Below are 12519 nucleotides of genomic sequence, written 5' to 3' on the forward strand. Positions count from 1 at the left end.
CAAGCAGCCATGACTAAAAGTAAAATCCATGACACTTACAGAGAAGTAAGACCCCTTACCTTCAGAGCGGTCCTCGAAGCATTGACAAGTCTTCCCTCTCTGTCCGAGAGATTGGCCTCCTCCTTCTGAAATCAGAGATTTCCAGCTCTCTACAGGGACTGCTCCTTCAGATGTATAGATCCCTCAGATGTTCAGACTCTGAGGTTAATCTCTGCCGTCCCAGGAGTCTGCTGGGGGAGGTACTGCTCTGAGCCTGGCTGTTTGTTTAGTCAAATCACAGCACCACGGGGGTCTTCTCTCCTCTCTCACACCCAGAAAAAAAAAGCCTGCCTACCGCTCCCAAAGAGTGCTGTAAGTTTAAAAAGAAGTGTTCCCAATGGACACATGCGCACACACACACACCGCTTCACTGACAGATTCACACAGAGGAGGGAGTCAGTGGCCCGGCCCTGCTGAGGCTGGAGTAAGAGTGAGTCGGAGAGGGAGAGGAGGGAGGGTTCTGTGAGGGGGAGTTGAGCAGAAAGCAATAGAGGGAAGTTTGAAAAAGAAAAGGCAGTGAAGAGAGAGAGGGGGAAAAGAAAGAGGTAGAAAACGTACAGATCGAGTTCTGCTTGTTGTTGTTCGGTAGCAGCTGAGAGTCTCCCGAGCTGGAGTGATTTGTTTATGAATGGAGTGGCGAGCAACTGGAGGTGAACTGAGACAGTCTCTATTGGCAACAGCAATCTGGACCGCATCTAACCCCTCCATAAAACAACAAACACAATAAGAAGGAAGAGAAAGAGTGAGAGAGGGAGAGAGAGAGTGAGAGTGAGAGTGAGAGGTCCAAGCAGGACAAAAAAAAGGTTTTGGCAGTGCTCATGGTACCCTGCTTTGGAAACAAACATAGAAGTCTCAGTTTCTCAGGAAAATAACCTCCCTTACATAATCCCACTGCTAGAATCAGGTGTAAAAGAGGTTAAACACATAGTTTTTTAAGCCTAAGTGAACCCATTACTCTTAACGAGTTAAATCTCTCTTTATGTCTGTTTTTATTTCCTTTCTTTTTCCATTCATCCCACATTAAATAACTCAACACCTCCCTCTGTTCTCCCCCCTCTCTACTCCTTTCAGCTCTTCTCTCTTTCAAACACATGCATGCACCATGCAAATCCTTCTGTTTTCTATACTGGCCCGCTCCCTTATTTCTTACTTTCCCAGGATATGAGAGGATGGCTTGAAATTCATAACGCAACCCTGCAGCTGACAAGGGCCTTTTCTCTAAAACAAGGGCTCGGGGCAGACAGAGGGGAGGAGGGAACAGGGGCTAAATTGGACGGCAACCATGTTCTCCTCTAATTGTGAGGGTAAATCTAAAAGCCCTGCAAGCAGTAATTAGAGAGGCTGTGAGCCCTGGTTGTTAGATAGGAGGGGAGCGACACCAAAACAGGACTGTCCCACCATAACATCTATTTCGTTCTTTCTATGTCATTAACACCTTCTTGCAAAAATACTGCTCTAGATCCACATACTTAACTCCATGAATCCCCTCTTGCATGTTTAAGTGCTTGCAACGTCAATTTAAATGTTTACAAGAGAAATAAGTTAATAATGCAACATTTATACACATTATGCAATACTTCTTCACACACTCAGTCCTTTATCAGCTAGACACACACTTCCTGCAGCAAACAGCTCTAACAGGACACACTGGGTGTAAATAACCGTTTAAAGCCAGATATGTCTAATGAAGGCATTACTTGAGTGCGTGTTGTTATAGTTGAGTCGTGTCTATTGCTTTATATTTGGCAGCCGTCCTTGTTTATTCCTAGAGGCGAACCACTTAACAAACTGCTATAACAATACAGTGCTTATTCAGAACAGCTAAAGAGTGGCTTCTCTCACGGCTGATCTGGATTGTTGCCATAGCTAGCCCTTGTGTTTGTGTTGTACTGGATTTCAGATAAAGCGCAAAGTTATCTCTCTGTGTCTGACAGGCAGGGGGCCCCCTGAGGCCCTTGGGAGGGTGGAGGGAGCTGGGAGCAGGAAACTCTGGAGGCCTGGACCTGGAGCTGAACCCATCACACCTCTGATAGATGAAGATGGATGAAGCCATGAAACGACTAATGTGAAGTCAGATCCATCATAAAGTGAATCAATAAAGGATGTAAGAGTCGTACAGCTCCGCAAGACTTGATTCAGATGTTACTTACCTGTTATGTTACACAAACCTGAAACACTGTGACTACAATCACTGTCATCATCATCACCTTCATCATCATCATACTTTAAGAAACCAGATCTCAGGTAAAAACAATTTTGATGATCAAGTCATCAGACTTTTTTCAAGTAAAAATAACAAACATCTCTTCGTTGTTCTTCAGTGTGAACAAAGTAAACTGGAATTTTGTAGAAACAAGAAGTTTAAATTCAAGGACAGTCTTAGAGTAGAGCTGTAACTAAAGATTATTTTCATTGTCAATTAATCTGTCGGTTATTTTCTCCACTAATCGTTTAGTTGTTTGGTCTTTCAAATGGGGAAAAATGGGGACAAATGTTGTAACAGAGTAAAGAAACCAGAAAATCTTCACATTTAAGAAGCAGGAATCACAAAATGTTGTTTAACAAAAAGTCAAACAGATTGATAAATAGCTGTTCATTCATTTAATATTAGACACTTCATCGATTAATCATGACAGCTTCATTGTAGATTTGGGCACTATCCACAATTCTGTAGATTTTACTGATAAAACAGTTCAACACTTTGTTGAGAAAATAACTGATAGATTCATCAGCAATGACAATAATCATAAATTGCAGCTCAAATTTAACTCCATACAGAACATCGAAAGGGAGATGTTAAAAAATTAGGGAACTAGAGGCACTAGTGATGTGTGTGAGTAAGACATTGACCATATAATTACCACGTCACAGTTCAAGTCCGGTCAGGGACCTTGGTTGTATCGTCTCATTCCTCTGTCCGCCCTCATTTCCTGTCAGCTCTCTGCTGCAGACTGTCTAATAAAGGCATATCCAGAAAACAATAAATGCTTTCAAAAAAGAGAAAAAAGTAAGTGGGGGACAGTCAACAAAAGGATGGTAAGTTAAATCTACAAGATCTACTTCAATCACCTCCTCTGTCTGGCTTGAGAAATTCAGTAAAAATGTGGAAAAAGGAAAGTTTATTTTTTTATCCATGAAGTACATTAACCTGATTCAGTCACAAAAGTCAGGACCACAACTTGCCTTGTCATTAATCAGGGAATTCTGAACACAGGCCAAGTGGCTGAGTACACATCGTTTGGTCAGATTACTTTTAAAATGTAGTCAGTTACTTAATATGAATTACATGGTAACCCTTGTTATTATTAAAGTAATCCACTGTATCACAAAAAAGGAATCTCGTGTAAATACTTTTTGATCGGTGGTGATAGGTCTTCTTGTGTTTCAAATGTTTGAAGGCGCTGTGATGGTGATATTTGCAAGAGTTGAGCACTGTTCTGGACTTTCCATGTTTACTGAACACTGGTTATTTTTTCTACCACCAGGTCCACCACAAAGTAAAGTCATTGTCTAAGAAACCCCATTTGTCGGATGGCTTTTTATGACTTAACGGAGCTTTGTTTACCATCAATATAAGTTTCACAATTTTAAAATTGCCATATTGAAGGACACACAAACAAGTAATCCTGGACGATGTAACTCTAATCTAATTACCTATTTTTCAAATGGAAAACTGACTAATTATAGTATCTTGTTTTTTGTGATCCGTCTACATGATCTCAGTTACATACAACACGTTACTTCCCAACCCTGACTATACACACAAGCTCACACTTTGATCAAATTAGACAATTCGTGGGGTGAGTTCTCATTCTGAGTAAACTACTTAACCTTGTCTACCGTGATGCTAAATGATGCTGATGCATCTGGCACAGCAAAAATAATATAAAACCACAGGCTGCAACTAACAACAACTGTCATTACCAATTAATCCGCAGATTAACATTTTTATTCTATTAAATGTCAAGAAAAATCTGAAAAATGTTCATCACAGTCGTCCAAAGTGAAATCTTTAAGTTTCTTCTTTTGCTCAACCAGCAGTCCAAAAACCAACAGAGTCTTCATTTGCAAACAAAAGCAGCAAATCTTTACCTCTAAGAGTCTGGAACTAGCAAATGTTTGAGAATTTTGTTGAAAAACTAAGTTAACAATTCTACAACAAATCTATTACCAAAATACATTTGATGGCAATTCATTTTCTTTTGATGGACTTTTGATCACTTAAATCACAGCTCTAATGAACCCTTCTCAACTGACTGTCATGATGAAGCAGAATCTGACAGATAGGCTGCAGGGGTTGGGCACTTGATAAGTACTGTTTGCAGGCTTTATGTGGATTGTAATAGGTGTAAGAGGAAGCATGAATGTTGGAGATGATAGCTGTGGGTGTGTCTGGGCACCTAGAGCAGCTCTCTTTCTAACACATGTGAGCTTTTAAAATCGGTGAAACCAGTCTCTTACTATTTCCCCCTTGCTGAACCTGAACACCAAGAAGACTACAAGGAGAGCTGTGGGAACACTGTTTATGTTGCACTGTTTAAACTAAATCTCCACAGTATTTATGCTTTTCTTTTTTTTTACAGGAACCCCTCATTTAGATAAATATTAAATGTATCATACAGCCTGAGGTTTTATCTTTGGCACAGTCCAGTGGGCTTTATACATTAACACATGATCTAAGGTATACTTGAAGTGCTAAAACCAAGCTTCCTTTATTTTTAGTCAAGTTGTTTTTACTCTGGCGGCAATGATCTAATGTATTTCAACCCTTTTTGTGATATGTGTTGGTTGTTTATGTTGCACTTTCCTTGATGTTACAGCTCATGTTGAGTGTTCTGACCAAGACACTAACATGAATCTTTAATGAATGTTTGATAGATGTAGGATGTAGAAGGACCATAACAGTTAGAATATAGAGTATGATTTACAGCATTATATTTGGAGCACTTCAACTGAGTGAAGAAAAGGTATTAAGCCAAGAGCAGGTTCCACTGGAAACAGCAGGTTTGTCTCTCTGAAGGACTCCAAACCTTGTTAATAACCTGAAAGTTTTCAGGTTATTGCTGCCCTCATGTGGTTGTTTTAAGCATGAACGTAGAGGACAATAACAATACACATCTTTACTAAGACATTAAGCTTGATTATCAAAAACCAATTTCTGTATTTGCCACACAGATGTAACACACTATGCTATGCTACACTACAGAAAGTTTGGATGGTGTTTCATAAATAATATATTTATGAGCTCATTGCTCTCTGTTTTTCACTCGTTTCCTCGAGTTTCTTCATCTCATTGTCATACAATTAAGAATAACATCCTTAAAATCCTATCATAATATGTCTTCCTGCATTTTGAACAATTATATGACAACACAAGTGAGAATAACAAAGACAATATCTTACTGAAATCCCTGGAGAATAAGAAGAGGAAGTTGGCTTTGTTGCCCTTTGTTTAAAATAAATGGTCAATGTGAAACATTTAAAGATCCAAATCTACTCAACAATGAAACATATGTTGTACTGTACTACAGGGAAATATTGTGCGTTTTATTTGTGGCTCCCTCCCTGATGCTAGTTAGGGCCACTACTTGGTGTGTGACGTTACCCTACAGTTTGCTTCTTCAGCCTGCCCGGGAACAGCTTTCTGAACTCACTGAAAAAGTTGATGATAAATTTATTATTTGGGCCTGCAGCTCTTGCACGCTTTTTCTTTTTCCTCTCCTTTCTTTATCTGGCATCCCGATTTATGTGCAAGCATAACTAGCATATTAAGGAAAGTCACTCCAAAGTTAGCTAGTATTTAGTTTAGATCAGTACATTTCTCGTGTCATGTGGAAAGCCTCAGTGTAATCTTAACGTTTTGACACTGTGTATGAAAAAAAAAAAATCATAACATTTTTAGAATAGAGGCTTATTATTTTTACAGCTACATTTTATCAAAGCGACAATAAGTAAAATGTTTATATTTGTTATTGTTTTAATGATTAGTGGTGTCTATTTTGCTTCAAAAATAAAATTTGGTTATCACTGTTGACTGCCCAGCATCTGGGCCCCAGACAGTTTTACCTTATTTCCCTTATGGCCAACCATGCTGACAGCTAACTTCAGCTTCTACTGCAACTTTATTTATTTATATAGCACCTTTCATACATGAATGCAGCCCAAAGTGCTTCACAGAGCAAAATCAAAAAACAATAGTCAACAATAATTAAATGCAATAAAAACAACAACACAACAGCTACAGTAGAAAATTAATATTTCACATTTTCTTCATTTTAATGAAAATATTTTTAGCTTAGAAAATATGTTATTTTAAACTACCCACTTATATATAAATGTCTAACCTCAATATAGCTGCAACACTGAAATAGTAGGCCATGCATCAGTAATAATAATAATGTAGGCTACATCACTGAGCCCCAACATTTCCAGGAGCATGGGGGTTATATGGAACAAAAACAAATGTATATTGTAGGCTACTATTATGTAAAAAAAAAAAAAAAAGTCTGCCACAGAATGTAAATGAATACGCTTTGCTGCTGATGTAGTATGTGGAAGAGATATTTAGCCTCACATTAGCCTAACTTACCTTAGCATGCTAACCAGCTAGCAACGGCCCTTCCTGTTTCAGAGCTCCAGAAGCTGCGTGAGCACCAACACTCCCCCGGTACCGGGACCACTAGCTGTATTGCTAGCTGCTACTAAGCTAAGAGCAGCTACAGCTAGCAGCAGTTGACAGTTACAATTTGTTGGGAGTTTGAATTCGACAGGTTGCTAATTCTTTGACAACATATTACGTCTGGTTCTGTTATTAAATCCAGACTTAAAGTTGTGACTTGTTTTTTTTTTGTTTTTTTTAAATCCTAAATAAACTACAAGTAAATGCACTTATTTTTGATCATTTCTTACCTGGCTGTGTAGAAAAAGTCTATTCTATACTTTCACTTTTCATTCTGCTGATAGTAGTTGCAATTTTGCTTACTTTTAATAAACTACTGCTCCTGTTTTTGATTTAGTCTCTGTGCTGGAGATCACACGAGCCTGCATACGCACACACCTACTTGCACGCGCACTCTTCACGCACGCTTTACATGACGGCCTCCATCACAGTTGTCCCCACAGGGGCAGACTGGGTGAATCGGGGTCAATGCCCTCACGTCGCCAAGACGAGCAGGCAGGTGGGTCTCAGGTAAAGCGTGACGTCACGATGGTACTTTTGAACTCCTTGGCAGTAAATCTATAAAGGTGTGTTAGTCTTACTGCTCAGGTAGCCCGGCCAGTAATAAGCCTGAACCTTAGACTGGAGTGACAACAGAGTGCTGGAGCCCGCTGGGAGTAAACACGGAGGCCTAACATGCGCCAGGCAGTCTGATCCACCAAGGTCTACCTGAGAGTCAGCCCGCCTGTCGGACGAGGACGCCGGTATGTACAACTCACAGTCGGCCAGACACCCGGCTCAGACCCTGTCACTGAACACTCAGTACCTGCCGCCTCCGTATGACTTCACCGGTTATCATCACGTCCCGGGAGTCGGTGACCCGTCGGCAAATCCCTGGAACCCGGTGTACGCTCCCCGGGAGGAGTATCCGTACAGCTTCCCGGGGTCGAGCCCCAGCGCCGGCCAGGTCAGCTTCTCCTCCGCAGAGCTGAGCGGCACGCCCACCGCCTCTGGAGGAGGGTCGTTCACCCCGTACAACTTCATCACCGGGCAGGACCCCTTCAGGTCCGGGAGGAGGCCACATGAATCCAGCAGACCGTCCATCACAGGTGGGACTTAATATAATCTGTGTGATGTAATTAAACACTCTATTGGCTTTAATAAATGATCCATGTGAAGAATTTTACATTAAAACGATTTTTTAGGCTCAGAAAACTCCTTAAATGTTAACAAAACTCTTATCTGAGGTTGTTCGTGCACATATTCTGATCTATCTTCAGGCAGACCACATATGACACCTTTTTTTAATGTCAAGGAATGAAACGAACAGGAAAGGTGCCAGATAACACTAACCCTATTAAGGGTGCCAAAAGTAACATTATTTAGTATTTGAGGGCATAGAAATGACACTTACGGTCAAACACATATTCATAAACGGGAACTATTTCAACATGTACACAGAGTAAAGTCAGACTGACTGCGCACACACATTCATCAAGCTTTTTGCCTCTCCCTTCTGGCACTGTGTTGTGAGATGTCAGTGCAAAGCTAACAGTGGAGGCCGCGCAGTCTGCAGAAGTGTGGCTCCCCCACCCTCTGTCCACTGAGTGGGTGACACACTGGGTAGATAACATCGCACTGCAGGAAGTCTGTGAACCGAATCTCCTCTAAAAACGTTAAAAAATAAGACCTCACTTGTGTGTGTGTGTGTGTGCGTTGGTGTTGGTGTGCCTCGATCGATGCTGTCACACAGTCAAGATTTCTGATCAATAACTGACTCGCCTTTTTCCCGAGAACTTATGTGTGCGTGCGTGTGTGTGTGTGAACATGTGTGTCAATGAATAGCTGCCTGTGTAAACACCTATGTAAACACCACTCACAGTGATAAGGGGGGGGACCACTGATGCAATGCAGTTTGGAGTCTTTACATTAGTAATAATTAGCGTGATTAATTGAGTTGATGAGGCTTTAAGTGGCGCCTGAACTTGAACGTGGCACCAAATTAGCCGTCTGTTTGGCCACGACTCACAAAGCACGTGACACACTGACGTTATAATCATTCTTGTTAATTACTGGGAGGAAAGCACACCGGTCAGTGACTCAAACATGTATCTTTTGTATGACTGAGTCTGGGTTTTTCTGTGTGATTCAGGAGGAAAGACTCGCACGAAGGACAAGTACAGGGTGGTGTACACTGATCAACAGCGCCTGGAGCTGGAGAGGGAGTTCCAGCATAACCGCTACATCACCATGAGGAGGAAGACGGAGCTGTCAGTGGAACTGGGCCTCTCTGAGAGACAGGTGGGAGGACTGCAGAGCAAGTTAAAGTTGGGGGTAGAGAGGGAACAGGGTGGGGAAATTGGAGGAAGCAGAGGAAGGGTTACGATGCAGGAGAGCAGGTGACAATCAGAGGGAGATGACTTAAAGAGGCAGGAGCGAATGTGAAGAAAGAATGGACCCCAAACTCAACAGCAGCTTCGGTGCTTAATCACGATGCATTCAGTTGCAGTTGTAAGTGTCTTACGCCCACGCTTTGGCAGCAGTCCAAGCCCAATAGACAGTAACAGTGTGTACACGCATAAAACAGAAAGAAAAACACACAAAACATGAAAATAAGGTATGTTACATGGCCAGGGTGGTGCTCCTGTGAAGTCAGGCCATTATGGTCAACCCGCAAACTCCATCTGCAGAGATAGACAATAAGATGCAGCTGAAAGCTCCAGTAAAAGCCAGTAAATGGAAGTGAGATTTAGTTTAATCATGTATGTAGCTCTTGATGAACAGCAACCACTGTGGCCTGAGTTGCAATATGAGTGAATACATCATAACCTACAGTTCATGCCAGACAAAGTACAGGCTCATTTATGCCCCTTTTACAAATAAATTAGACATGTCAATCTCAGATGACTTAACTTTAACAGCACACATACATCCGTGTGTCCTTCACACTGGCATAGACAACAAGCATGACTCCACTAAAAGACAGCTCAGATTCAAGAGTGCCTGACAACAACAAACATGGCGACAGTGGAGGAAGTTGTGATAAAGTATCTGTGTAGAAAGAGTCAAAGCACAGGAGGAGTTGTAGTCTGTGAGGCCTTGAAAAACATCCCGAAATGAGGACAGAGGATTATTTTCAATGTACCAACAAGAGATATTGGCAACGAGCATCATTTCCAGTTCTCCCGGACCTTTTCCAAACTTCTTTTTCATCGTGCCCTACGGTCGTCACACCTCAATTATTGGCTAGATTGCTATTTAAAAGTATTCTTTGTTATTTAACTCCTACTCAAGTACACATTACACCATGTAATCTACTCAGTTACTTTTAAAATCATTCTTACAATATGAATAGCTAAATAATATGTAAACCTGTCGTATTCATATTTGTCACGAATAAGGCTATATCACTTATGAAGTCAACTTTTAATTTGGAAGATATTTCTTATTACCAAGTCACATAGGACTGGGTCCAGAAAGCAATAATAAATGGTTCAATGGAATTACCGGAAGAGTGCATCTTTTTCAGGAATGAAAAGAAAGGAGGTGTATTAGGGCAGAATCATATTTAGAAACGGGGGAATTTGTAGCTTTCGTTTTGTCTGTCTGTCAGAGAAACCCACCAGCTTACTTTGGTTGACACCTTTTATTTCCGCTTCTGTTTACATGAGTTGAAGACATGTCACAACCGCAGTGAGACAGTCAGGAAAGACTTCGGTTGTATTATATTTAAGCAACATTCTAATAGATTAATCATACAATAAATTATCATTTTATTGGGAAAACAGTAATCCAGTGTTGGTGCATGTAGTTGCTTGGTGCTTTGCTTTTCATATCGTCATGTTTAAATCCACACGCACAGAAAGTTCTCCAACAATCCCATTTGGAGAAAGCAGCATTAGAAGAAAAAGTAGAAACTTCTGTAAACCACAATGTTATGTGGCCAAACAAAACATCTCTCATAAGTGTTATTGGTGAAAGCCTCCCTCTTGCTCTCATGATGTTATAATTGGTATCATATTTTTCGCTGCCTACTCATTCTGCATGTTAAACCCACAGTTGAGTGCAACAAAGTCATTCTGGGAAGGGAAGAGAAGGAAATTGCTAAACTAAAGCAGAAGTACGCGAGGCATGGCGAGATAAAGTGAACACAACAAAGCCATATCACAAGTTCGTCTTCCGCTGCTTATGACAAACAGATGATTATAAAGTTAAAAAGAAAAAAAAAAAAATACATGAGACATTCAGTTACCTAAAACATAACCTTTGAAGCTCTTATCTCATGTTTGTGTCTGGTTCAGGTGAAGATCTGGTTTCAGAACAGACGCGCCAAAGAGAGGAAGATAAACAGGAAGAAGCTGCAGCATTCCCAGCAGGCCTCTACAACGACGCCCACCCCACCTGTGCTGGGTGGACCCGCCGACCCTCCAATCACCACCAGCCCCAGCAGCAACATCTTATCTGACACGATATCAGAGGAATACTAGCTGGATTTCATGCAAAAGACTGATACAGCATGAAACATGTACATAGTGTTTTTTTTTTGTTTTTTTTTTATAAGTTTACCACAGAACGAATGAAGATGATTCAACATGATGTTATTATGCTGCACCCCCTGCCTTTTCGCAATGACAAGCACGTCACGTCTGACGCACTGATCATCTCACAGGACCTTAATGTGGTAATATGGATGCTGAACAGCACAAAGATACTGATTAAGGACGGCGAGTCACTTATCAAGAATTGTTGGTTGAAGCCAAAACTCTTTTCACAAGTTCTTCTTTCTTTTCCATAAAAAGATGTTGAAATGTGTCTGAGCTGTGGTTGAGAATGCAGATGTCCATGTATAGTCAAGAATCTTCTACATGGTTGAGAAAATAGTAAGAAAGTGGCTGTTGTTTTTAATGTTTTCTATTTGTTCGAACTGCATGAGGAAATGCATCTTAAAGTTGCGTATAAATACAAATGAAAATGAGTAATCCCACTTCTGACGAAACATCTAAAAACAGCTCTGCTTATTTTGGGGGACATAAAACTAACAAAATGCTAATTAGTCTGTCCATCCCATTTGAATTTACAGGAAATAGAAACCGAGAGAACAGAACATGTTGTGTTTGTCACTAGTGAGGAGAAGAAAAAGAAGAAAAACACACACAAGATAGGAAAGTTCAACAACGTTTTAATGTTCACTCACAGTTGAATTATTGAAGCAGGATACATCAGGGGAATAGATCATTTAAAAGCATAAACAAACAGGTTTTATAGGCGAAATAGAAGTAGTGAATGCATAATTTTAATATGCAAACATGTATGTTGTAAGTGTTACACAGTTACACAGATGAGAAAACACAAAACACATGTTTTTCCTTATTTTTCACTTAAAATATGTTTTTATTCCCTTTTTTCAGCTACGGCGTCCTGATTAGAGCAAGGAACTGAGAGCAAACTTGTGGAATATGTTGGTCAGACAGTGTTTAGCCACATCCTTAAAAACAGCTGACATATGACTCATTGTGCCGCAGTCAGTGGACCAGTAAGTCCACAAATCTCAAATTAAAACAAAAGGAACCGCCTCTCTAGTCCTTCGAGACTTATGTACTGTATGTATGAAACGTAAAATTTTACGTGTAACAACTGTTAACACGCTTTGAAAGATTGTTCCTGTTTGTAGGTCACAGAAGAGGAAGAAAAAGTGGCAAATGTAGCAATGTAAATTTAGTGCAGCCCAGAGTCAGACAATTATTTCAAAATAAACCACTGAAACACCGTCTTTGTGTCGCAGTGAGAGAAATTCCCAGTTTTCTCTTTCAGCACGGGGCCCA

The 12519-nt window shown here is 40.6% G+C and overlaps 2 protein-coding genes across 2 annotated transcripts in view; one reads left to right on the forward strand and one right to left on the reverse strand.

The window, feature by feature from the left end:
• pdgfrb (platelet-derived growth factor receptor, beta polypeptide) overlaps nt 1-652 on the reverse strand; it is a 35625-nt gene extending 34973 nt beyond the window's left edge. Inside the window, exon 1 of the mRNA XM_030396866.1 lies at nt 60-652. The gene's annotated coding sequence lies outside the window, so the exon portion shown is untranslated. The remainder of the gene's footprint in view (nt 1-59) is intronic.
• Nucleotides 653-6953: 6301 nt separating this feature from the next.
• cdx1a (caudal type homeobox 1a) lies at nt 6954-12488 on the forward strand. The gene is made up of 4 exons (XM_030396362.1): nt 6954-7217; nt 7285-7806; nt 8850-8998; nt 10999-12488. Exons 2-4 carry the CDS (start codon nt 7464-7466, stop codon nt 11182-11184), a joined length of 678 nt encoding a protein of 225 aa, XP_030252222.1. The 5' UTR covers nt 6954-7217; nt 7285-7463; the 3' UTR covers nt 11185-12488.
• The last annotated feature ends 31 nt before the right edge of the window (nt 12489-12519 follow it).

This window comes from Sparus aurata, chromosome 18 (genome assembly GCF_900880675.1).
Source record: "Sparus aurata chromosome 18, fSpaAur1.1, whole genome shotgun sequence".
Classification (NCBI taxonomy): domain Eukaryota; kingdom Metazoa; phylum Chordata; class Actinopteri; order Spariformes; family Sparidae; genus Sparus; species Sparus aurata.

Excerpts from the sequence above, each read along its gene's own strand:
- cdx1a (XM_030396362.1), top strand. The coding sequence starts at position 7,464 with ATGTACAACTCACAGTCGGCCAGACACCCGGCTCAGACCCTGTCACTG. Across the intron at positions 7,807-8,849 it reads CAGCAGACCGTCCATCACAG|GAGGAAAGACTCGCACGAAG; the intron begins GTGGGACTTAAT and ends TGTGTGATTCAG. Across the intron at positions 8,999-10,998 it reads TGGGCCTCTCTGAGAGACAG|GTGAAGATCTGGTTTCAGAA; the intron begins GTGGGAGGACTG and ends TGTCTGGTTCAG.